Source organism: Hypomesus transpacificus, chromosome 20 (assembly GCF_021917145.1).
Source record: "Hypomesus transpacificus isolate Combined female chromosome 20, fHypTra1, whole genome shotgun sequence".
NCBI lineage: Eukaryota > Metazoa > Chordata > Actinopteri > Osmeriformes > Osmeridae > Hypomesus > Hypomesus transpacificus.
The window spans coordinates 1,272,317-1,298,418 of NC_061079.1; the positions used below are offsets into that span (position 1 = coordinate 1,272,317).

The window sequence follows — 26,102 nt, forward strand, 5'->3', positions numbered from 1 at the left end:
ATTGTTGTGCTCCAAATGTGTTAAGATATACAGTGCCTTGCTGAAGTTTCCATCATTCTAACCAGTGATCTTCTATTAATGACTAATGTATTGCAAATGATCAGAATTTCGTTCAGTTTGATAATTCACCTATTTTTTATGAAAATAAAACGGAAATTAAACATCCTGCTTGCAAAAGTATTTAACAGTAGACCCTCCTTTTGCTGCCATCCTAGTGTGGTCTTTCAGGGTGTGATCATGTGGAAGCTTCGCACAGTGTCTGAGGGGTTTGGGGAGATGTCTCTGGGCAGATGTCTCAGGGCAGATGTTTCTGGGCAGATGTCTCTGGGCAGATGTTTCTGGGCAGATGTCTCTGGGCAGATGTTTCTGGGCAGATGTCTCTGGGCAGATGTTTCTGGGCAGATGTGCTCCAGATTGTTGAGGTTGGTCAGGCAATGCTTGTGGACCATAATGACGAAGATTCTCAATCCATGGTGATGAGAAGAATCTCAAGAGCCTGTTGGTGCCTCCACCTACCTCGACCTGCCTCCACCTGACACCGCCTGCCTCCGCCTGCCTCCACCTGGTTCCGCCTGCCTCCGCCTGGCTCCACCTGCCTCCGCCTGGCTCCACCTGCCTCCACCTGCCTCCGCCTGTCTCCACCTGCCGCCACCTGCCTCCACCTGCCTCCGCCTGCCTCCACCTGCCTCCACCTGGCTCCACAGGAACAATGTGTCTGCAGTCATGGGCAGTCTCAGGTCTGCACCACAGAGCTCTTTGGGATTGGGCCAAAAACATCCTTTTGATCCAGGGGCAGATGTTTCACATTCAAATGGTACAGCTTTTGTTTAGGATGCGATCATAAAAAAATGCTCTTCTTAAAAAGAAGTGGGGATTGATTTTGCCTCTCAAACTCATAATGAAGTGAAACCTGATCCCCCCCTCCTCATCACAAAACCTTTTGTCCACAGCCGGTTGGTGCTTTCTGGCAAACTGGCCATGCTTACAGATGGTACTTGTTGAGTAGCATCTTCTGCCTTGGCACCCTCCCACCATGCCAGCGCTAAGCAGAGCTCTGGACATGTCTGCTGCCACGCCAGTCCTCCACTCCCCAGACACTGAGCTCCCAGCTCCTTCAGGGTGATTGTTGGTTTCTCCCGCGCGGCGTCGTCTGGTTTGAGCTCAGAGTTTTTTAGTCTGTTTTCTCTCCAGTGTCGGGGGAGTGTGAATGAGCTTCCACTTCCTGGTTATTGATCCTAGTGTGTTTACTGGGATATCCAAACTCTCAGATGTTATTTTGTTTCCTAGTAACATGCATGTGAATGACTTCATCTTGTACTTCTTTAGAATGCTCTATGGGTCTTGAGAGTCTGGGTCACTATTGAAAAAATTGGGATTCTAAGCTATGGCTAAGCCTTTTTCAGTGTAATTGAGTGCTTAGGGATCATCAAGAAATATATAAATACATATCATAAGATATCATTACTAATCACAAGTACAAGATTCAACATGATATCCATGGTCATACACACCCAGTCCCACTACTCTGCAACTACTCTCTCCACAATCACTATTTCTGACAAATATAGCTGTGCGGTATTAATACCAAAATATCAATCATCCCCATTAAACACCCATAAGCAATTGAAAGAGCTTTATAAAAGCAATTTATGTGAAACATACTTGCCACACAGTCAGTCCCCTTGGTACAGAGGCAGAGCCGTGGGAGACAGGACTGAAAACACAGCAGCCAGCTTCAGGGAACGCCAGCGCCTTGGCAATTAAAAACAATTTACTACTTCACCGCGAGGAGCCAGACAGAGTGTTAAATGCAACAAGGCGTTGAAGTTTTCTCGACGCCTCCCATAGAGACCCCCAGCTGGAGTCAAAACGCAGACAATAAAGAAATGGAAAGTGGAGCCCAAATTGACCCTTTCACAGTAGGTTTCATCAGTTTGTATGGTTACCTGCAGAGTCCATACCCCCTTTCCGTCAATAAAATAATTTAAGAACACATTATACTCCTTTACAAGGACCCATTTGTGAGACCAGGTGACTCTTAAGAGAACTCTGGGATTAAAGACACCCTGCATCAGGTAATCAATGTCACTGCAGCTGTCATTGTGTTGGGGACTGAATATATAAAATGTACAAATCTAAATGTTGAGGTGAAATCACCTATTTCTGCTTTTTTGTTGTTGCTACAGTGCTTGTCCGGTTGTCGCCCTCTACACATCCGGACGGCAGCAGTTAGTCTCCTTTCACAACAGACAGAACGAGCAGGAACTTTGTCGACTATATTCAAGAACGTCTTTCAGGGTAACACAGCAAAACAAAGCCAGGTTTAATATTAAACCTCACAACTTGACTCAACATGGACTCATTCGGTTCAAACACACGCAGTCTGTTCACACCTCAAATCACATCTGCCGTGAGGTGCGGGTCTGGGTTCTGTGTGTCTTGTCTGTTTCTCCCTGAAAGCAGGCTCTCTCTCTCTCCGCGGCCAAACGAAGCAGTGATTTGGCATGTTAGCGAGTGTGTTGAGACTAATAAGACAGAGGGTCCTCCGTAATGGACAGAATCTGGGAGGAATCACAGCTAGACTCGATGCGGCAGGGAGCGGATAATAAAACTAATTTCTCCTCGGTCTCCGTCGCCGCGCAGGCGGAAATGGGGTCAACGGAGGTGCGGGCGGCATCAAATGAACAGCTGTTGTCTCTTTCACTGCGAGGTGAGCGAAGGAAGAGGTGCATACCGAAGCATCGACAACAACTCGCTCACCTTCCCCCCCCTTCCCTCCCTCTCTCCTCTCGTAAATGCAGAAGTATGTATAAATTAAGGGCAGGACCTGTGCCTATGTCTTTGTCTCTTCATTTCTGAAGACCTATCACCTAGAATATAGTGTATTTGAAAACCACTCAATATAGGGCTGTGATGAAATGTAGCTGTGGGCGGCTGTAGATTGCTTTATTTTGACCTGGGTTTGGGTGTTCGTCGTGAGGTACAAAACAATTGGTTATTATGAAAGATGGCTCTTGTAGGGAAATAAGGCACACGTGTATACGTTGGACATCCTTGAGGTGGCTGTACAGACAGGGCCCTTATAGGATGAAGCAAAATCTACATTAAATAGATTTGTTGGATTCGGAGGAAACATGGTATTGCTATTGCTGCATGGTTGGACTTCATCATAAACAGTACAGATGTATGTGAGTCCAATTTACATAGTGATTGGAAGCAGTGCAGCCAATATCCATGTAGACGCCTGGAGATGAGATACTGACATGGTGCTTGCTTGCAATAAAATACTTGAATGCATCTAAATGATCAAAACCAGGAGCATGTTTGACACCCTGTTGGAAATGTCATTTTTTTAAACAGTTGTATTTGTTGCCGAGCCTACATGCATGTCAAACTTTTCCATATAGCTCAGCTGAAAAATAAATAAAAATAAAATACTTTCAAGAACTTGGCCGGTGTAGGTAACATGTGGTTCCACTCTAATAGCAGCTGTTGAAGAATAGGGAACTAAAATGCAGATCTCAAACCACGGTGGGCAAATGCATTAAGCCCTCCCCATCAGGACTGGTAATGGAATAAAGCCTACCGTCGCTTCACAGCTTGCAAGTCAATATTTTTCATTTTCCTGCACCACCCTCTCCTCCCCGTTTGTCTTCTTCCCCCACCTCCTTCCTCCCTCACCTCTTCTTTCTCCTCTCCTCCTTCCTGCCTCACCTCTCCTTCCTCCTCTCCTCCCCCCCTCCTCCTTCCTCCTTCCTCCCTCCCCTCTCCTTTCTCCTCTCTTCCCCCCTCCTCCTTCCTCCTTCCTCCCTCCCCTCTCCTTTCTCCTCTCTTCCCCCCTCCTCCTTCCTCCTTCCTCCCTCCCCTCTCCTTTCTCCTCTCTTCCCCCCCTCCTCCTCCTCCTCTTCCTGCTTTGCTCCATATGGAAGGATTGTCGATTTCCCCGTCAGTTGCCTTCTCGGCCAGCAGCATTAATGCGCGCCCACAAAAGGATGACACATCCCGTTATCACCTCACTCCCTTTCAAATTAGAGCTGAGCGCTGCCTGGGCGCAGCTTGTGACTTGTTAACACAATCAGCTATTTGTCGGGATTGGGCCGCTAATACGCCGCGTCTAAAGATTTCATCAAACATTTGATGACGAAAATAAACCACTGCCCACAGGGAAATTGCACTGATTAATGGAATTAGGCCTTGGAGGGGGAGTCGATATGGATGGCTCACACAGGGACGAGCCGAGCTGTCCGTCATGAGGAGAGAGGGTGGAGGAGGAGAGAGGGTGGAGGAGGAGGAGGAGGAGGAGGAGAGAGAGGGTGGAGGAGGAGAGAGGGTGGAGGAGGAGGAGGAGGAGGAGAGAGAGGGTGGAGGAGAGAGGGTGGAGGAGGAAGAGGAGGAGGAGAGAGGGTGGAGGAGGAGGAAGAGGAGGAGGAGAGAGGGTGGAGGAGGAGGAGAGAGGGTGGAGGAGGAGAGAGGGTGGAGGAGGAGAGAGGGTGGAGGAGGAGGAGGAGGAGGAGAGAGGGTGGAGGAGGAGAGAGGGTGGAGGAGGAGAGAGGGTGGAGGAGGAGAGAGGGTGGAGGAGGAGGAGGAGGAGGAGAGAGAGGGTGGAGGAGAGAGGGTGGAGGAGGAAGAGGAGGAGGAGAGAGGGTGGAGGAGGAGGAGAGAGGGTGGAGGAGGAGGAGAGAGGGTGGAGGAGGAGGAGAGAGGGTGGAGGAGGAGGAGGAGGAGAGAGAGGGTGGAGGAGAGAGGGTGGAGGAGGAAGAGGAGGAGGAGAGAGGGTGGAGGAGGAGGAGAGAGGGTGGAGGAGGAGAGAGGGTGGAGGAGGATGAGGAGGAGAGAGGGTGGAGGAGGTCCTAGCAAGCGATGAGAGATGTTGACAACATGGCGTCTGCTCCAGATTCGTCGTGTTTGATTTGGGATTTTCCTACGTGTTGTTATATTATATAAAAAAACTAATATGGACTTTGGACAGATCTACCAACACCTTTGTAAGCAGAGATTTGTTAAAACATTTGTTAACCGAGACTGTAGGTCGAGGTCAACAAAAAGTCCACATTTGCAGTTTGTCGTATTACCAGACTTGGTAGCAACTTGTATGTTTACTACACCAATTTGCACCGAACATTGCTCTGCTCTTTGTCGGATTTCAAAAAGCCAAACAACTTCCAAATAACTGAATTTTATCAATAATTTCTTCATTGGAAGTTGCTCCCTCGCCATGGCTATCGCTGCCACTGTTTTCGGCAATAAGACTAATTTTCCGCGGTTAACATTAGCTACTCCACTCGAGGTGCTCAGTATATTTTAGTGAGCGTAGGCTTCCATTTCTCCACAACTTCCTGCTGCATCACAAAAAATTTATGGACTGCTGTTCCTAATTATTATCGACATTATCGATATTATTGAAAATGAATTAATGTTACGATATCTTTATCGAGGGAAGTCATGACTTGGATAGTTTTTATTGATTTATCGCCCAGCCCTAGGGAGAGGATGGAGGAAGAGGAAAGCGGGTGGATGATATGGAGGTGGAGGGCGGGAGATGGAGAGAGGGAGGTGGAGAGAGGGAGGTGGAGGGCAAGGCCTGTGATGAGGTGGCTTCACCCTCCTAGCCTCCTTCCGTCCGCGCAGGGCCTGAACAAACGCCCAGCCAGGCGGCCTGGTGCTCTTTCCAGCCTGGGATTAGGACCTGGAACCAGAATGGCGGCCGCACGCTGTCTCTCAACCCTCTTAATGGGACCGTATGGGTTCTGGTGGAAACGGATCATTTCAATACAATGCCTTTCGGCGTCTGAGAAAGCTCTTTCCTTGTCGTAGACGAGCAGTATAAAACCACACAGTCCCTCTTTGACTGGGCTTTGTACTGCATACAGAGGAGGGGGGGTAGGGGGGCTGCCTGGAGCCCTCTCTCCCCTCCCTCCACCCCTCTCCTCCCCTCTCTCCTCCCCTCTCTCCTCCTTGCATTCTTAGCCAGTTAAGTGCTCTCATGGCAAAGCTCTCTCTCTAATGCACCTCTGCCCTGACTCCCTAAACCCCCCAGCTGATCCGCTGACCCCCCCCTCCCCCAACCCTAACCCCCCCCCCCCCCCCAACTCTAACCCCCCCCCCCCCCACCACCACCTCCCTGTCCAGCTTTGTTTCCAGATCTCTCTTTCTGTCTCTGTCTTTCTCTCTGTTTCTCTCGCTCCCTCCCTCTCTCTGGGTCTCTCTCTCTCTGTCATGCCCTCTCTCTCTCTCTCTCTCTCTCTCTCTCTCCCTCTCTCTCTGTGTCTCTCTCTCGCTTTCTTTCTTTGTGTCTCTATATGTCTCTATCTCTCTTTGTGTCGCTATATGTCTCTGCCTCTCTATATGTCTCTTTCTTTCCCTGTCTCTCTGTTTCTCTCCTGACTGTTTCTAATGTGTCCATTCACAGGACAGAGACAGCCAGAACACAGTGTCCCTCGCTCTGAGAACTGGTGATTGTTAGGCATCGATACATCCTGATCGTGGAAAAAGACAGATCTTAAAAGTGAATTGGGATATTTTTGACCTGCTTTTTTGGGGGAGGTGGTGACAAACCCTAGCCTGGCTCTGCCGTCCTACGTACTTCCGCTCAATTTTGGATTTTGCTTCTGTACTCGGTCTGGTCATTCGGTACGTAAGTCAGATTTTTCAGGTTGATTTTCTACCGGCGAATCAGCGAACAGAGGGAGTGGCTGAGAACGATGACGTTGATGTCATGCGCTGGTTTGTGTTGTAGTTCAGTAATGGCGGCGGAGAAAGATGCGAGCAAAGCCATTTGGTCCGTTGCGGCATTGCTGCCGAATATCTATAAACTAAAGCCAGAGCAAGAACACGTTTTGCTGAGTTTTGTTGGTGGCAATGATGTTGTGGCCCTCCTCCCCACGGGGTTTGGTTTGATTTTCCAGCTACGGCAGCTAGCTTTGTTACAGTAGTGGTGAAGGAATTGGCTAAGGCGAACGCTAGCGATTGGTTATGGCCGATCAGAGTGGCTCTGGGCAGATCCAATAGTTTTAAACTTCAACAGAGTACCCGCCTACAAGGAAGTCAACACTTGTCAATGGAGCGAGGCCAAACTCTCTGTACAAATGAAATGTACGAGAGTCTGGTTAGAACCAGGCTAGACAAAGCCACCTACATTCCCACTCTCAGATTGGGGAGGGTCAGCCAGGGGAAGTGAGGACAACTGATTCCAGGAAATGAGACAGAAATAAACCGTGTTTAAGAGGGCGTAGACGTGTTATGAGATAAACCCCCCATGTACATATCCACAACGAAGCACGGCCCACTTTGTATTTTGCTGTAACATGTTAACAGATGGTTTAGATGCAGATGTTGATGTTTGACACATCCAAGACGCATCAGGAAGTAAAGAAAAAAACTGTTAGGCGAAGGCTGGCAAGACAAAAGTCCAGCTATTTTTTAAAGAACATTTTGAGATCATATTAGCAGATTTTTTGCATTATCTTGTTATCTATATAGGGAAATGGATAACAGCCTAAACCCTATGCTGACACAGCAGCATACAAATCAATGAAAGATCAATCAGAGCTCTCATGAGTGTTTGCACAAATGTCCTCAATAACTACCATGAAAGCTCAGTCAATTTCCACTTATTAGTAACTCAATTTTCTCTCTCGTTTCATCTCCGCCTGCATTCTCTTTGGCAAATCCCGGTAAAAATGCAAATAACCTCTATTATTTTGGAGAGGTTATTTTGTAAATCTTCAGATATACCTCTTTCTCTCATTGTTAATGAGTCACAACACAACATCAACTCACCACTTATCTGCTTCTGTCTGTCTTCAGGAGTGAGAAGCTAGGAAGGGTTGCCTCGGGTCAGCCCTCAGACAGAAGACCACTAATACAAAACGGACTGGCTCCTGCTTAGTTTGGACAAGCCTTCACTGGTTGGACAGAATCGTTTTTATGGGAGATGATTGGGATATTTGTGAAGGATGTATGATGTAAATGCCCCTAAATTGTGAATTGGATGCTATGTAAAACACACATCTGTCTTGAACACCCAGGAAGGACCTCAGAGTCACAGTCCAAGATCCCTCAGTCCTCCTGACAGGATGTTTGGACATCAGCCAATATGACCAGCATGTGTTCAAATACACTGAGTTCTTCAACCAAACGTAAACTGGATCATGCTCAAAATATCAAGATGAGATCTCCAGTTGTAGGATTACAGCTGGAGATGGTGTCCCACTTTAAAAGCTGGTTATCACAAGGATATTCTTATCTTTCCTTGTAGGAAGAAACACTGTATATTTAGTTTATATGTCTGGTGGGTCCAGAAGATTTGAGAGGGCATGTATAAGATATGAGAACAGCTGCTTCCTGGGTGTGCATGTACCAGGTCCATAGGATAAGTGGAGATCTAAACTGTCGGCCTTAAAGCAGAGGCGTTAAAGCAGAGGTCTTAAAGCAGAGGTCTTAAAGCAGAGGTCTTAAAGCAGAGGTCTTAAAGCAGAGGTCTTAAAGCAGAGGTCTCGAGAAAGATAAGGTGATCTTGGATGACCTAGTTCAGCTGGTGAAATACTCAATATGTCTACTCCTAGACATTTAGACAGCGCCGTTGTAGACCAGGATATACATTTGTGGTTGTTAAATCCGGAATTCATAACTGTAAAACTATTAATTAAAAGGATTTGAGGAATTTGCCAGGGTTAGGAGACTAAATTATAAAATTGACTTTTGTCATTGAGTCATACTACATATGTTTGAGGTCACCATTGCAGTGACTAAATGGATTTTGTCTATTATTCCGACATAACTTATGTAAGTTATAACAAGTATCGATACAAATTTAATTCAAATGGCTTCATATTGCAAATGCAAGATCCTCTGGTTTTTTGTGACATTCTCGGTTCCACTTGCCATGAATGGGAACATGAGGACCTCTTGTGGAGACACAGGAGTACTGCAAGCAGCACCCTAACAAGACAGTGAGAACTTAAAGCTGTTTGTCAGGTTTGAATGCTCAGATACCTAGCTGTGACTGCATAAGGATTAAAGAACAGTATACCATTATTATGTTGCAGTAAAAACTTAGATGATTCCATGGTTGCCAATTGCTTGTTCTATAATATCAATGATATTTAGCATTCTGATTATTCAAAGAAAATTTACAAGGAAAGAAACGGCCTATACAGATTATCCTTGGAAGTCACTATAGTCAGAGTTACTGAATTTGCTGGAGTCGTCCGCAATCAAAGTCCTTCCCAGAAGGCTAAATATTTAAATCCGGGATGTGCAATTTAAAAACTACTGAAAAATATATGAATCTCTGTGCCTGAAAGCTTTACGACAGGTTGTGATATGACCGAGACATTAGCATTTATATGTAGCGTATTGTGAATGCAAGTGCAGTTCAAGTTATAATAACACACAAAAAAGGCCAGAAAGACTTGATATCCACCAAGTTCCATTCTTTAATCCTTTTAGTTGAGGTTACTCAAGGGATTTCTGCCAAGCTTTGTGTCCATCTGCCTGAGAAAAGAAAAATCTGTATCTCAAGTCTGGGTTCAGTAGGACCTTTCACCTGTTGACCCCCACCTCCAGTCGATGGCCCCCTCCTCTCCACCTCCCCGTGATCCATGTCCCACATCTCACCCTGTACGACACAAAGAGGACGAGACTCGCAGGCATAGGGCCACTATCTAAGCCTTTCCTGTAATCTCGAATGGATGTCGGAAATCTTGAGGGGAAAGAGACAATGGCATTGTGGAAGCTGTGGACCATGGATCTGAAGGCCATGGGAGAGGATCATAAGCTAATCATCCTGATTTTGTTCCTCCACATTTCATCCCCCTGTGAAGATTAAGATCCATACGCTTGATTGGGTGCCTACGGGCGACACGCATGCAGACATATTTGATGAGGGACAGGAGAAAGGAGACTTAACATTTGGCCTGTAGTGGTTAAGACCAAGACGACGTGAGGGAATAACATCAGTGAGATGGCCTTGAGATCTGGTGGTAAAGTCTTCCAGGGGCTTTCATCAAACGCATTATTGTAATTCCACTGCCGTAATGAGATTACAGACAGAGGCCGTGAAACATTCTACACGGACAAGGACAAGGTGGTTATAATAATGGAAGGTAGCCTAATTCAAACACGACGGTAACACAATGAAAAGTTAAAGCTAAGATCTCTGGTTTTCAAACCCTGCCTTGTCTGTTGCCCTGAGGATCATCCGTTTACTGTATCAATAGAAACAACCGATGTTGGTTTGGGGGTGGACCGGGAACATCACTAGTTTTACCACCACAAAGACACAGCGCTTTGCTGCATGTCTCTCTTTCTCTCTCTCTCTCTCTCTCTCTCTCTCTCTCTCTCTCTCTCTCCCTCTCTCAATGATTAGCACAAGTGATAGCAGCGTGTCTGTGTTATCGGTCCAGGAGATAGGGTCTCATCCAGTGGCAGCTCTTTGGCTGCAGAGAGGGGCACCCCACTGCTTATAACTAACAGGACAGAAGGATAACTGCACACTCATGAACTCTCATAGAAGCCCCTCACTTTGATTCTGCTGATTAAATCCCAAGACACAGCTTCACAGGAAGGCTGAATTGCTTCCTCCCAGTGGCATGCTTGAACGTCAACTCCTTTGCCGCCACTTTCAAACGGATTCAGTTGAGGCTCGCCAAAGGCTACTGGAGAGATCAACAGAGTTGTTGAGAACATCCTCCATTAGTCAGAGATGGGAAGTAACAAAGTACAAATACGAACTTTGTAAATAATTCGAGGTACAAATACTTTGTTACTGGGGTTTTTTGTACGGTTGAAAAAATATTTGCAACCAAAAAAAAATGAACAAAAGTTTTGAAAGGTTCAAAAACCATTCGATAAAAAAAGGTTTGAAAGGTTGACTTCTACTTGAGTGAAGGATGTGTGTACTTTTGCCATCTCTGCCATTATTGTGAAAAATAAATACATACATGAAAAAGTAAACCTAATGGAGGCTTACAGGATTTAACAACAGGCGTTCTGAGCGGCTAAACTAAAATCACAGGGGTCCTAAAGGTATGTCTGCTTTAAGAAAGTGGTGCTCAAACAAGAAAAATAAATAAGTTTGCCCCTTTGAAAAGAATAAATCGTAGAGTCTTGCTTTTGCTTTCATGTATTTCTGACTATTACCAACTATTTCAAAGTAGTTTTAAAGAATACTTTAAAGAATAATGGCTACAGTCCCAGAAAGTGCAAAAACTAGCAAAATGTTTGCAAGCCTTTTTCTAAACATACACCACCCAATAACATGTCCTTTTACATTACATAATGGACTGTAGAGGGGATAAAACATTGAGCACACGCATAATTGAGCTGAAAGTCAAATGTGTGTGACAAAATACAACCTATCTTTATACTGTTTGAAGGATGTTGATGTTAGCTTTGAGCTTACAGCTATAATATAATTACACTTACTTCCTCTCATGAATAACTTCTGAGATTGACATCTTACTTTTTTATTTTATGAACCATACTTGTGAATGAAAACAGATTCCATCCACATTCTGGTTACTGTTGACATCGATCTACTGTGTAGATGCAGTTCTACACCCACTCCAGTAGGGGGCAGCGATGCTCCAGCTTTCACCCAGGTCAGACAGTTTTTTCCCATCAAGTCTAATGTACTGAGGCTGTCGGGCAGGAAACAAGCCCGATCCCGGAGCCCTGAGCTGGAGGGTGACCGCTGCAGCTGAGCTGGTAGATCAACATCCCCTGGTGTCAGACACCAGGAAGAAAGGGTCTGTTTCAAGCTCTACATCATACACTTCGACACAGTGCCTGCTGTATGCAACACAGTCAAAACTATACTCAGACTTTTACTTCTGGCTGTTACATACCAATCATATGTTAGATGATGTTTTCAGAAGGATGAAAGGGTGCATTTTAAAAGCAAACAAACAGCCTCTTTTTACAAATGTATTGAGGTCTGTTGTTTTACCCTTTATCCAGCAGAGGGCAGTAATTACACACGTGAAAAAGTGTTCTTGCTGCTGCGAAGGCTCGTCAAACCATAGTCACCCTGTCACTTGATATTTAACCGTATAACTATCACCATCTACTTGCTCGTGTTATCCATCACTAGCAATCCCTGTCATTGCAGACAACCAGCCGATGGGTGATAAGTGGTGAGCTTTTGAGGAACTCCGGCGTTGTCATTGGTTAAGGTTGCTTCGCACTGGTGTCAGATTAATTCTTTCGGCATCTGTGCTTGGCAGAGGATGGAGAGGAACAAATGAGAGCTGATGAGAACAGGTGATGAAGAGAAAGAGAGAGGGGGTGGAAAGGAGTAAATGGAATTCAAGGATGGTAGAAGGGGTAGAGAAGCGGCCTCTAAGCTTTTACTGTTTCATAAACGACACCCAATACCCCTTTTTTACCCTCAATAATTCATAGTCAGCAAAAGGGTTTTATAATGCTGAGATTATCACACAGCTTCACAGATGTGCAATTAGTGTTACGATTCAGCAACCTATTATGCACTCTGTAACACTGTTGGCACCTAAGCCAGGTCTCTATGGAGTAGGAACAGTGTTGAACTTAGGGAGAGACATTAATTATTGATATGAATAGAGTATGGTGTAAGTGGGGGCAGAGTTAAAGAGTTAACTGGTGCAAGTATTTCAACCCACAGACATAGGTACACTACAATATTTAAATTCCAGCTGTCAGACAATATAAAGTTTAGTTGGTTATTCAGTGGGGAACGTGTTTCAGAGGTTAATGGAATGATATGTTCCAACGTATTTGCCTTACGCTGTCATACTTTTCATTTAATTCAAGCAGTTTCTTCCTAGACCCGGGGCCTGGTTTGTGTTCCTCCAGTGCTTTGGAAAGCCATCTTAATCCTCTTGCTCCCATTCCGTGTGGATTTATGTCGTTGTTTTTGTGATATATATATATATTAGATTGCCGGGGCTGATTATCACGCGAAAGTCCCACGCAAATAAATGTCAGAAATGTCAGGTCATTCGTCCCCTCCGCCTGGACGAAAACACGACGCTGTGAAAAGGATTGATCTTGGCCCCGGTGGCTGGAATGGCAGAGTGAAGGCATGGCACCCACCAGCTCGTCAACCGGGAATCAGGACTTCATCTACAGTCAGAGTCTACACACACGAACACCAATGGCAGTACATTTATGCAGTCCAACGTTGCATGATAGGGATTCTCTTTCTTCTAAATCCTTTTTTCATTCCAGTACCACTCAGTGTTCCCCTCTCTCTCATCCCCTCCTCCTCCTCCTCCATCTCCTCCTCCCTCTCCTCTCGCCCTCCTCCCTCTCCTCCTCCCCCTCCTACTCCTCCTCCTCCCTCCTCCTCTTGCCCTCCTCCCTCCTCCTCTCCCCCTCCTACCTTCTCCTCTCGCCCTCCTCCTTCCTCCTCTCCGTGACAGTGGACCCCTCTGCAGACCCACAGTAAGAGAACTGACACTGGGATTTAGATGTGGATTAATAAAACCTGAGGCGCTTTTGTATGCAATACAACCGGTGTCCCATGGTGAATAAAAATGCATGAAACTCCTAGTATTAAATATGCCTCCATCCCTTCCTGGTCCCTCGAGTGTCAGCTTCCTCCATGGTCCTCTTTCACTGCATAATCATCTTTTTCTGGAGTTTTCCCTCATTTACAGAACAGTGTTAATGTCCTTTGCGTTCATACAGACTTTTTATTGGAATCGTATTTTTCCTCCTGCCCTGCAGGTGCAGACGAGACGATAACTTGACAGATTCATGGAAGTTGTAGGTGAAGTGAAGAATGCTCTGTGGCAAAAGACTCTTGGAATATGCCACCAGAACTGGGCAGTGCCTATTAGAATATGAATGTTCTCATTTAGCAGACCATTTTATCCGTATCGAACATAGGGAAAGGGGGAGATTTGAACCTGCAACCTTTTGACCCACAGTGAAATGCTCTACCACTGAGTTATATCAATTTCCCAGGCCTAACAATCCTCCCACACACAGGTCAGAGGTTCTGATTGGTGAAGGCTGACTTAGGGAGAAGACACCCTCTGAACTCTCTGCCTCCTACCCATGTGGTCTCAGTTCATCACCTGCAGCGTGACTTTAACACACTTTCCCTCTCTCTTTCCTCTATCTGTGGAGTCCAAACAACAGCCAAGTCTGACACAGACCATGTGCACACCACAGACCATGTCCTTTTACATTTCCGCTACATCTCTCAATGAATGTTACTGCTCTGCCAGTTTGCAATAACAAACCCCCTCCAGGCTGACTGACTATGTCTGTTGTGAATATATTGTAATAATTCTAGTGGCTTGCCTTGGCACAAATGCGCTAAGCAGGATTGTCAAATAATCAATTTTGCAAGTATGTCTCATTTTCTGCAGTGCAGCCGTCCCATTCCTTGTGGGATTTGCTTCAGATTTCTACAATTGATCCGGGGATTTCATCGACATGTGGACTTGACTCACAGTTGCACTTCACCGAACTTGACTACAGTCACTCTCGGGTGGGTGCTTAAAGATTTTTCTTTTTTCTTTTTGCATTTACATTAAAAAAACATTTACTTTCGGTGACGCTACCTTCTGTAATCATCAACATCGGGGAAAACATAAGTTAAACAAACAGACTCTGCTTATTTGCTTTGCTTTGCCACCCAAGACACCAATTTTCCCTTTGTGTCCTGTAACCTGCTCCTGTTCCCTGGAGACAGTCATGACTCCTGGGCCTTTTCAGGAAAACGACTGAGCAGAAAGATCACAGGAAGGCCATCAAAGTGAATCCTCTCAACATCAACCAGATGAAATATAAAAGCACTGCTCTTAGCAGTGAAAACATCAGTAAATATGGAATGCAGTTGATGGTGTCTCTCAACTTGTTGGTATAAATATATTTTGTAAGGATGAATCAGTCAGCCGGCAGGTTGGAAAGAGTCACAGCAATTAGAAAAAGGGTTTTATTAGCTCGACGTCGGATCATGCCACCAATCCACAACAGACTGGCTAGCATGAGTGAAGACTCTCTCAAGAGTGCTTAAATACAGTAGTGGCCATATTAAACATAGAATGTACAGAATCGCTTCCTTAACGGGTCTTCAGTGGTCAGGACACTGATACACTAGAACGTTCAGCAGGTGACGTGGTCGTTAATCACATAAGTCCCTATTCTACATGTTTTCCTCTCTTACTGTCTCCTAAGAGTCTGGACCGTGCGCGTTCCATGTCTATATTCTGCTCAGTGAGAGGCCTCGCTGTATGACCTCTTAACCTCACAGAAACTCAGGCCTCTATGTGCACAAAAAATCTGCATATCATATATATGCGAATATAAAGAGAGTAAGATGTTTGTGAACATGGAATTATTTTAATGTTATTTTTTTAGAATGAAGATTATTCCTACCCACTGAATACAGTAACCAGATGCAGGGGTTCTGGTATGGCTACTGAGCATTATACCATAGTGATACATGACCCCCACGATGGGAATTGAATCGATCTCGCCTTGGCTCTAAAGCTGCGTGGTTATGAACACGTAAGGCTATCTTTAAAACATGATGTCATTTATGAAGACCACCTTCTTTTTCTTTTCGGATTCCTAGGAGGTCTGTCTCTCTGCCCGGGGGGGGGGTCGCATGGTGTTTTCACCAAGGTGGGCGCTCCCTGTCCGATTAGGAGACTCAGTCATTCTCAAACGTCGGTGGTTTTAAGGTCTGCATCATCGTAAGAGCAGAATGGTTTTTCCAACCACTTGTGCAGTATTGATCCCCTCTGCCCTAGCCTTCTAGGAAGACGCTACCTTGGAGACTAACCTGAGAGGTTTCAAACACAGCTTGCCACACTACTACCATTAGACCAAGAAGACAGTGGCAATAAAAGGCTAACAGTTATGGGAGTTCAGGACCCTAACTGCCTGTGGGAGGAGTCTTGTACCTGGTTGTACTTAATACCCTTCCTCTGGGGGAAGGAGGGAAAAGAAGGTAAGAGTGACATTAACAAATCTCTGTGCGATTTGATCGAAACCAAGGTCCAAATATGCTGTAGGATATTGTTTTAATATATCAACATAGATGGAACCCCAACCAAATCCATGAGGCACCGTCCCTAGTGGTCGGGAGAAGGAGGAACCTTCTAAGATGTAACATATTTAATGACATTGATAATTAGCCCATCCGGATCCTGGCTGACCTACAACTAAGAAAAACAGGATATTGTTTTGTCCATACCAGATCTAATAGGCTTTTTAGAACTTAAGACAACATTTTGAAGTTACTGTCCTGCAAGTATAATTGGATTGAAACAGGTTTCATTAGGTTAATACGTCAGTGAGAGGCAGTAGAGCTGTCTTGATCTTCGGCGTTGCCTTTAGAGACTTGTTTTGAGGGTGTGACAGCATCACAGACGCAGCTAAGTTGATACTAATTGAGTTGGCTGTGCGGTCAAAAGATGAAAACAAATCAGTCTGGACGTAGCAAAAATAATGGGGCTGACCAAACAGTTAACTTCGTAATTATCCCGATCGACTGCCCTGTACCAAAGCAATTCAAAAGTGATACATATTGCGTTCCACCGCTCTGCATTAATAACATTTGGAGGTGGCTACAGGATGTGACTGCCTACAGAATTAGGCTAAATTCTGAAGTGAAGTGTTGCCAACACAAACTCATTGGACCCAATACCAACAAGAGTCACTTATGCAGCAAAAATATGATTCCAAACAGCCAACTGCCAGAGGAACTGCATTTTTATTGTTATTGCGCTAACCAACTGTCATTGTCTCCTTACAGCTTAAGTGCAGAATCAACATGTGCTCAAATAACTATCTTTTCCGCGTTGGCAACCCCCGAAACATCTACATTCATCCATCTCATGTTTATTCGACATGAATATAAACTACCTATCTAAAATGTAGCGTATTGCGGTTCCCATTGACGATACAACATTGTATTCTCTGAACCAAATCAAATAGTTTACAAAAATCAACCAAGCTGAACCTAATCAAGAACAAATATTTATTGTTTCCAAACAAATCCTGCCGTTGATTGCTTGCAGCCATATGGATATACTTCTCTGTAGAAAACGCAGACCCCGTTGTTGTAAAACGATTAAGAAGTGGTCTAATGTTGCTGACTTCATTAATGGAATAGCAGCGGGTTCTTGGACAGCGGAGGCGTTCGCACCACAAGCCTAGCAAGCAGCCACTCACAAATTACGACCAATACATCGGTGAAGGAGGGACTTCTGTAGTGCTTGCGTTGGTGGCCGCATTACAGTTAGATAGCAGGACAGACACGTTGTGGGAACATCACTCTGCTTCTCCTCACTTTTCGGAGATATTCCTTTGAAGTCCATTTCTAACCAACAACGCACTTCCACACTGAAAAGACCCGTCAAACCAATCATCATGAAGAATCCCGTGTTTTGGTTTATGCTGGTCGGAATGACATTTCTTCTGATGCAACAAGGTATGTAATTTCGGAAAGGGATATCTGAGGCTACTCACGCATGTTATTTTTGTTCCTTTATTTTAATATCACATGTGATCTTGTCCTTTTTAAATTGCATGGGTTTAAAAATTGGCATTAAACCACATACCATAACGCTTTAACCAAGGTGAAATTGGTGAATTGCTACACAATTGTCATTATTCGGTTGCGCCAAATAGTTACCCTGAAAGGTACCAGTTACTGTGTTTGTAACGCAACTTTTCTTATATCAGTGCAACTCTCTGAAATAGATTATTGCATTTTTGTACCTTGAACGGTGTTAAATTCTGTGCCAACTTGGCTTTGGTTAGTCCACTCAGAGCATCTTGACATCGCTTATATTTTCAGTCGGACAGGAGGTCGGCATATAATAGATTGAGTAGGTTAGTTAATCCGGATCGGCAACATGTTAAGGTCATCGAAGTTAAATCGTCTTCACCCGAGGATGGTTCTTGGCATGTCGTTGTGCAATATCTAAAGCCAAAATCTCAAGGACAACCCCGTGAGGTTTCCTATAGGCTATGGATTATGTTTTATATATTTATTTTGTAGCCTATATAGAGCTAGTTTAGTTATCATTACTTGGGTTAACTATAGCAGGTCCGGTTGAAAATGATCCCTAATGAAAATGTCCTTTTTGCCCAAACTTTCCAGAGTTTGACCAGTCAATCAAAATCTTACAAAATTAGTAAATTAAATCGTTGAATTGCTTGCCCAGTTCACTGGCCTCAACTGTTAATCATAGACAAGACCCACGATTTCTTAAGGACAGCTAGGCTCGTTAAAAATAACTAATCCCATATTGCCTGCTTCCCAACCACTTTGTGTAGAGAGCTGAGTACATTACATCAGAGAGGACTGGTGGCAGGACTCATGAGGATAGGCTTGTTTGCCCCCCTCTCTCTTTTGTCTCTCTCCTCTCCTTTCTTCTCTCTGTCCTGTCACTTTCTCTCTCTCTCTCTCTCTCTCTCTCTCTCTCTCTCTCTCTCTCTCTCTCTCTCTCTCTCTCTCTCTCTCTCTCTCTCTCTCTCTCTCTCTCCCTCTCTTTCTCTCTCTCCTTGCGGCGTTCCCGCCAAGCCCCTCACTGGCCTGTCCTTTGCGGGAAGGGTGGGGGGCGAGGGCTGCTTGGACAAAAGACAAGGAGATCATTGCTGACGTGTAGAGACTGTCCTCTCTCTCTCTCTGTTGCTGTGTGAAGGTTAGACGAAGCTGGGAGGTTGGAACCAGAGGAGGATGGTTGGAGATGCATGGCTGTGAAATGTGTCTCTGCCAATCTCCATGTGCTCTGTACACATAGTGGGACTCAGGGATCTTGAAAAGGAACCAAACGCATAAATGTGAGACAAAAGGATCACGAATGTGATGTGTAGAATATTACGCTTACCTGTTTAGGTCCAGAATTCAAATAGAAGTCAATTTGGATATTGTAAAAAAAAGTTTATTGTTTCTATGGGGGTTAGAGGAGAGTATCCTGGTCAATATAGAGAGGTAAGAAATAGAGTTGTATGTGTCCTAACATCTTAGGAATACAGTCGTACTACAGTACATTAGTACTACATGAGTAATACTGTACACTATGACAGTTTACTTGGATTCTTGTTGACTGATCTGTGCATGTAGGACCTTCAAGTGTCATCTTTCTGTGCAAGAAGGTCCCCTTATGTTATGAATTGAGAACTGCAGCTTCATTTTTTGAAATGACTTCTCCTCTGTGCTTCTCAGCATGATATGTTATTAAGCAAATTAGGCGCATTAGAGGCAGCTGACGAGCGTGAATAATTGACATCGGTTACTACCCAGATGTGAAATTGCCACTTTGCCCATTTCGGCAAAATAACAAGAGGGCCTGCTCATTTCCTGAAGGAGCAAATTATAGATTAGAGGTCATTGTTATCATATTTGCACATTTTTCACTGCACGGAGAAACAATTTATCATCGCAGTGTTGCACTGCAGCACTGCATCTAGCAACCATGAATGCTTTAGGACTGTGTTGACTGAATTCCAGCATGTTACTTACTGCAGTTTATTTATTTTTCAAGTGTGTTGGTCAGACTGGGACTGTTCCTATGACCAGTGTGGGACCACCAACAGGGGAAGCCATTGAATAAGATCAAGGCTGCATACAGTAACTATAGTTACCAACTGCCAACTAATCATATTTGGGAATATTTATTGTAAATGGTAGATTACTACAAATACTTTACGTTGATAATTTGAAGAAAACACAACCTCACAAAGAGTTCAGTTCTTGGCGCGAAGTCAACTGACAAATTATCACAATCACTCACTCCACACTCCACATCTCCTAACTGGAACAACCGTCTGTAACCTCCTTTAATTGTTGTCCCTCATCGGAATCAGTGTGATGCACTTACTCATCCTCAGTGGCAGTTGGCTCAAACACCGCCTGGAAGTCTAACACTGGTCCGTTATTATGTCGCAACAATACTTTCAATCACATAAAATGACAGGGGAGGGTGAACAGAAGAGGCTTTCTTCCCTGTCTGACTCTGCCAAGTCCCCCCAGTGAAGTGGCCACGTGACTTGGCCCTGGGTTTCCAGAACGGCGAGGCTGATTAATAATCAGCCCAGGAACCCACACTACGACTTCAGGCCCCAGTCTTTCACGGGGCCTGTTGTGGCCGAGGAATGCCACCATCGTCAGCGCTGGCACTCTGTGTCGGTTCAGTCTATGTAACCAGTGTTCCTGACAAAGGGGCATTGGAAATAGTTCCTGCATGCATATGCTCTGCCTGACTGGGCGCCAGAGGCTGTTGACTGAGTGGGATGAAATACACTTGAGGGGAAAACCAAACGACAATTTTCTTCTTATTTTCAACCCCCCCAAAATGATGTGTGTGTGTGTGTGAGTGAGGATTGTCCAATTGACTCATGTTTAGTTGTTATTAAACCAACCGAATCGTATGAGATTCACCTCGAGCAATGCTATCCACTTAACCAACCGTTGTGATTGTTGAATTGAAAAAGGAACAATATAACAATATATCCCGGGGCTGTCTGAGGAATACATGTTCAAACTTTCATAATGCTCTCTCATTTGCGAGTGGAAATCGTGTCTCACAAGTTACGGCTCTAGTATCATCCTGCCCCTTGAATCTCGTCTCAGGTGCTAGCAGTCTGCCTATCTGCCTCTCTCTCTCTCTCTGCCTCTCTCTCTGCCTTTCTCCCTCTCTGTCTCTCGTGCTGCCTCTCTCTCTCTCTGTCTCTCGTGCTGCCTCTCTCTCTCTCTGTCTCTCGTGCTGCCTCTCTCTCTCTCTGTCTCTCTCTCTTTCTCTGTCTCTCTCTCTCTCTCTGCCTTTCTCTCTCTCTGCCTCTCTCTCCCCCTCTCTCTCCCCCAGCCTCTCTCTCCCCCTCTCTCTCCCCCACCTCTCTCTCTCTCTCTCTCTCTCTCTCTCTCTCTCTCTCTCTCTGCCTCTCTCTCTCTCTCACTGCCTCTCTCTCTCTCTGCCTTTCTCTCTCTCTGCCTCTCTCTCCCCCTCTCTCTCCCCCACCCCTCTCTCTCTCTCTCTCTCTCTCTCTCTCTCTCTCTCTCTCTCTCTCTCTCTCACTGCCTCTCTCTGTCTCACTGCCTCTCTCTCTCTCTGCCTCTCTCTCTCACTGCCTCTCTCTCTCTCTGCCTCTCTCTCTCTCCCCCTCTCTGCACCACATGGAGGCCCCTCCCTGGCTGTTACAACTCTGTCATTGATACTCCAAAGACAATAAACAGTGCTCTCAAGCCTGGTGCATTTCCATCGATGTGAGAGACAGACTGTAGTGGGTATAGATATTCAAATCTGTACAGTTCAATTCCTCACATCCCTCGTGTTATCAGTATTTCTCTCACACTTTCCAGACCTTTTTGTGTTAATATTTACATGAGGATTCCACAAGTCCAACCATTTCAGGGTGCGATCTTGTCAACATCTTTGTTTGTGGTTGGTTCGGTTGCGTCTCGTTTTACGGACAGCCTTCTGCATCATTGCGGTGGTTCGCAACTTACCACGTAGCAGATGGTGGAGTTAGCCGTCAGCTAACACATGGTCAGTAATCCCAGAGTGTGATTACTGGGGCCCTGCCTGATTTGCTGTTCACTCGAAGACCGGGTTCAGAGAGAAGAAGAGGCGACATTTCAATTAGTGCTATCACTGATTGTGCTGGAAAGCTCTTGGCGATCGACTCTATGCTAGTTATCCGGGAGTCTCTTTGTAAAGCTGTTGGGCTTTTCTTAGTGTGTGTCTATCAATAAATAAATAACAAATATGTTATTTGTTGTTGTCTGTAATGTAGGCCAATGTACAGTATAAACAATCTTTAGATAGTTTCCTTTTTTTGCCCACGCATGATTTTCTCTCTAGGGGGTTTGGGCCTCTTTGTTTGCATTGATAATAAAGTGATTTTGAAGTCATCGACACTAAATAGGAGATGACATTTCGGTTTGATGAATATATTGCTCTTGTAGTTATACTGGACAACCCTCCGCTCGACTATAATAGAAATTACAGACACTGATATTGCTAGTGAAGCATTCGTAAGGAAGTGTACCTGCAGACATAACCTCAGAGACGAGGCGTGCCATGTGATCATAGTGAATCATCAGTCAGAGTAGGTCTCCAGGTATGTTGAACAGACGCTAATAATAGCAGCGTTTAATCACAAATTGAACAGCAGCTGTCGAAGATGAGCTCTAATGACGTTTGCTAACGCTCTTATTCAGTGTGTGAGGGCTTACGAGAGGCCTGTCACTCTAGCTTGGTTTTCTCATCAGGTTTCACAAAGCTAAGGATGAGCTCCCTCTCTGAGCCTGGACGCTAACGACAAACGGGTTCAGTTGGGAAATGACAAGATTCTGGCAAATGTAGCAAATATTGAGTTACTTTGTGCACAGGTCTGAAATAGGTTGGTTGTGTTTCTTGCTGATGTTATTTCCATCGTCTGACGTGAAATCGGTCCGATGACTTTTTAAAAAGCTTTCCCTCACTGTAATGTGTTCGGTGTTGTCGTTCACGGAGGTCCAATTGCATTAGATTCATTAACCATGAACACAATACTTGACAGGACTATTGTAGGGCGAAGCTGGGTAGAGGGCCTTAAAGCTGGCAGATTGTTCCTGTAGTTTAAAACACAGACTGGTGTTAATTCCTTTTTTAGCTTGTCAGCTAGTGTTGCACTGTACCGTTTCAATGTGTGAATAGCAAGGGGTGTATGATAATAATATTATGAAGATTCCATTTGGTTTTATTCAGAATAAACCAAAAGACGGTTTAATATGGATGGTGATTCAGCAGAAAACTTGTCTGCAAACCCCTTTGGTGTTACCTCAGACTTGTGGGTGCTCATTGAATTTCATGGAAGCTTATGGGCCCCTTATAATTAATGTTAAACGCTTCAGTGGCAATCTTAATGGTCTTTTGAGGTCAATACAGAACCAAATGTTTCTCATTAATCACAATCCCATTGTTGTGGTTCCCTGAAAACGTTTTTTATAGGTTTTGTATAGCACATCATTCATACAGACCACAAAGACATTGTTGCAAAGTGTGGAGTCTTTCCTCCTTGTTGGAAAACTGCCCTAAATCATGGAATTGTTTGGCTGAAGATAATTAGAACAAATAATGGTTTCCCTTCAGAAAGCCGAAGCCTGATTTCCACAGGAAAATCTTTCAATGAGCCATCCTTACCAGTTAAGAATTCTTGCAGATGTGTGAAGACGTCAACTGGAAAAGTAGTAGGAGCAATTAAGCTGTTTGAGAAAACGGCAATTCGGCCATTATTTCATCACTAGGCTTCCATCTTTGCTGCACAAGTTCTGTCCTGATTTTAGAGAAAATAGCAGGTTTTATCAGCAGTAACTTCAGAAAGACCACCGAAATCATACATTTTGAAACAGTTTCTCTCACTTCCTTTCAAATAGCAGTTGTCCGCCTTCCCAAGTAAAAGGGCAACAGGAACAGCAACTGGGAAGCAGGTCAGTTAAAGGTCCCGTCTCCAGAAATGTTGGCGCTTGTTTATCCACAATAATTGGTCAAGTTCAGCCAATGTGTCAATCAGTCTGAGACAAATCTAAGGCTAGTTGTATTTTGGCTTGACAGTTATATGGTACAGTATTTGTACGGCACACACACCTGTTAAATGAATGAAATATAAATGGAATGATACAATATGCTTGGTAACATCCCAGTTGATACAATCCATTTTTAAGCATTTTATTTTTGCATTTAAGTACGTTAAAGTAATTGCTAATGCCAAAGTGAAAACATGTTTTCCAATTCTTCAACTCCACTAGCATCCCCAAGGCTAGAGTCTTTAGCTACTGTGTTTAATGGAAATGTGTGAAATAACAGGGTTTTCAAACAAGAAGGTTAAGTGACAAGGCAGAGCATGGCTATGCTTTCAGAAATGTAATAAGTTCACACTTGTTCGAAGGAAAAAGGACATTACATTTAAACCAAGGTCAATTCTCCTTCTGTTAACTAAAAGACAGACTCTGAAATAGCTTGTTTGTGAAACGTTGATGCTTTCTTTTCATTTTGACCTTTTTACTATAAACGAGTGTTCAAGTCAACATGCATTATCTTTGTTGGGTTAATGGCTACTGGTCTTTTAAGAATCCCAATATGATTTCCAGCATTGTGAAGTTTTAATGAAGCCATACAACCACCAATACATAATGGATCCAGAACGTTTTATTGAGTTGGTAATGGATGTAATAAATAGTTTTGTACTTCATTGATGCAACATTTCAATAAGACCTAGTGTGTGTTTGACATTAAATCTATTTCATATTTCCCTTAGCGATTTTACAATCTTCCCCAAGACAACCCATGTCAGTATGTAACATGTATGTAGTACACCTTGCAGGGGAAACACTTCACAAAGACAAAAATATATGCTGGGATTGTACCAGAACTATCGACAATGACAGTCCTGTGAAGGTATTTCTGGACAGGCTATTTCTGGACTGTTTTTTTTAGCGTCTGGGGGTATAGTGAATGAGTGTATTTTCAGCTTCTTGTAAAATAGACGTCAAACAATGAAATCTCATGTAGAGAGAATGAGCGCGAAGGTCTGGAATGGCTGTCAGTTTTAACTACCTCATCCAAGTCAACATCCATCCTCAAACAGTAGCATATCCACCCTTAAACTTCAAACCTTTCAACAAAGATCTTTTTTTCTCTCCCCAGTATACCTCTAATGGATGTCATTGCAGCAAAGAGGCAAACTTCTCCCTCATTTGTTATTCTGATCTTGGTACACACTTTTGACTTGTACACCGGGTCCGTAGAGCCGACGCAATAAGATCTAGCTTCTCCAGCTTGGCAAATGTGACTCTTATCATAAATCTGTCATCTCCTTGTCTTGTATTTTAGTATCTCATTACCAGCTGCAAGTGGATGCATTTTTCAGAACCAAGATAAATCACGATATCTTAAGGCATAGACTCCTGATGTTACTTCAGTTGGCTCACCCGACACTAATGAAAGTGTCGTGTACCGAACCTTTGTGAGATTCTACATATTTAACCAGAGTTAAAGGTGTAACAAAGATCGCCGTTTTTTGAAAATACGTTTCCTGTCTGCATGGATATCTCGGTAGGTGAAGTGAAGCTGTCAGCAATGACATCGACTTTGTGTTTGAGAATGACTGGCGTCTGTGTGGTTTAGCAATCACTTAAGCTCAGAAAGAAATATAGAACTAGGCACCCAGATTTATTTGATCAAATACAAGACTGGGGGGTGCCCCGGTAGCTTACTGGGTGAGTGTGCGAACCATGTAGGCGGAGGCCTTAACACACCACAGGGGCTTGGGTTTGATTCCGGCCGTGCATCTTGCTGCATGTCCCTCCTCTCTCTCTGACTCCCTCTATCTTTCTGACTCCCTCTCTCTCTCTCTCTGACTCTTTATCTCTGACTCCCTCTCTCTCTCAGACTCCCTCTTTATATCTCTGACTCCCTCTCTCTCTGACTCCCTCTTTATCTCTTTGACTTCCTCTCTCTCTCTGGCTCCCTCTTTATCTCTCTGACTCCCTCTTTATCTCTCTGACTTCCTCTCTCTCTCTGACTCCCTCTTTATCTCTCTGACTCCCTCTCTCTCTCTGACTTCCTCTCTCTCTCTGACTCCCTCTCTCTCTGACTCCCTCTTTATCTCTCTGACTCCCTCTCTGTCTCTCTGACTCCCTCTCTGTCTCTCTGACTCCCTCTTTATCTCTCTGACTCCCTCTTTATCTCTCTGACTCCCTCTCTCTCTCTGACTCCCTCTCTCTCCCTGTCACACTGTCACTTAAAACTGACCCCCCCAAAAAGGGAAAGCGCTTTAATAAAGCATGACAAAAAAGAGAAAGAAATGGAATGAGACAAGAAGGTAGTCATTCTTGATGAGTCTGAACTCGGGTGGCTCCACACTGCGCTGGCCTCCAGGCCTCCCTGCAGCCTCCCTGCAAGGCATGTTATCGTGGGGCCAGAGAGACGGACTCTCACGGCTGTGGTTCCTTCTGTCTCAGTCTCCAGGGTTCTGGAGGAGTGCCCTTTTGTTGGTCTGTCTCGCTCAATATAGAGAGAGTGACATCGGCATATTTGCTCCAAGGGTAACAGCTGTCCGGCTTCCTGAAGGAGTTTATTTAAGTTGATTGGCTTGTAGCTTCTGTGTGT

At 44.5% G+C, this 26,102-nt stretch overlaps 1 protein-coding gene across 1 annotated transcript in view; it reads left to right on the forward strand.

The window, feature by feature from the left end:
• The first annotated feature begins 17,218 nt into the window (after nucleotides 1–17,218).
• Nucleotides 17,219–26,102, forward strand: part of ntm (neurotrimin) — a 180,424-nt gene continuing 171,540 nt past the window's right edge. Inside the window, exon 1 of the mRNA XM_047043335.1 lies at nucleotides 17,219–17,434. Coding sequence (XP_046899291.1) covers nucleotides 17,374–17,434 — 61 coding nt within the window. The 5' untranslated portion in view covers nucleotides 17,219–17,373. The remainder of the gene's footprint in view (nucleotides 17,435–26,102) is intronic.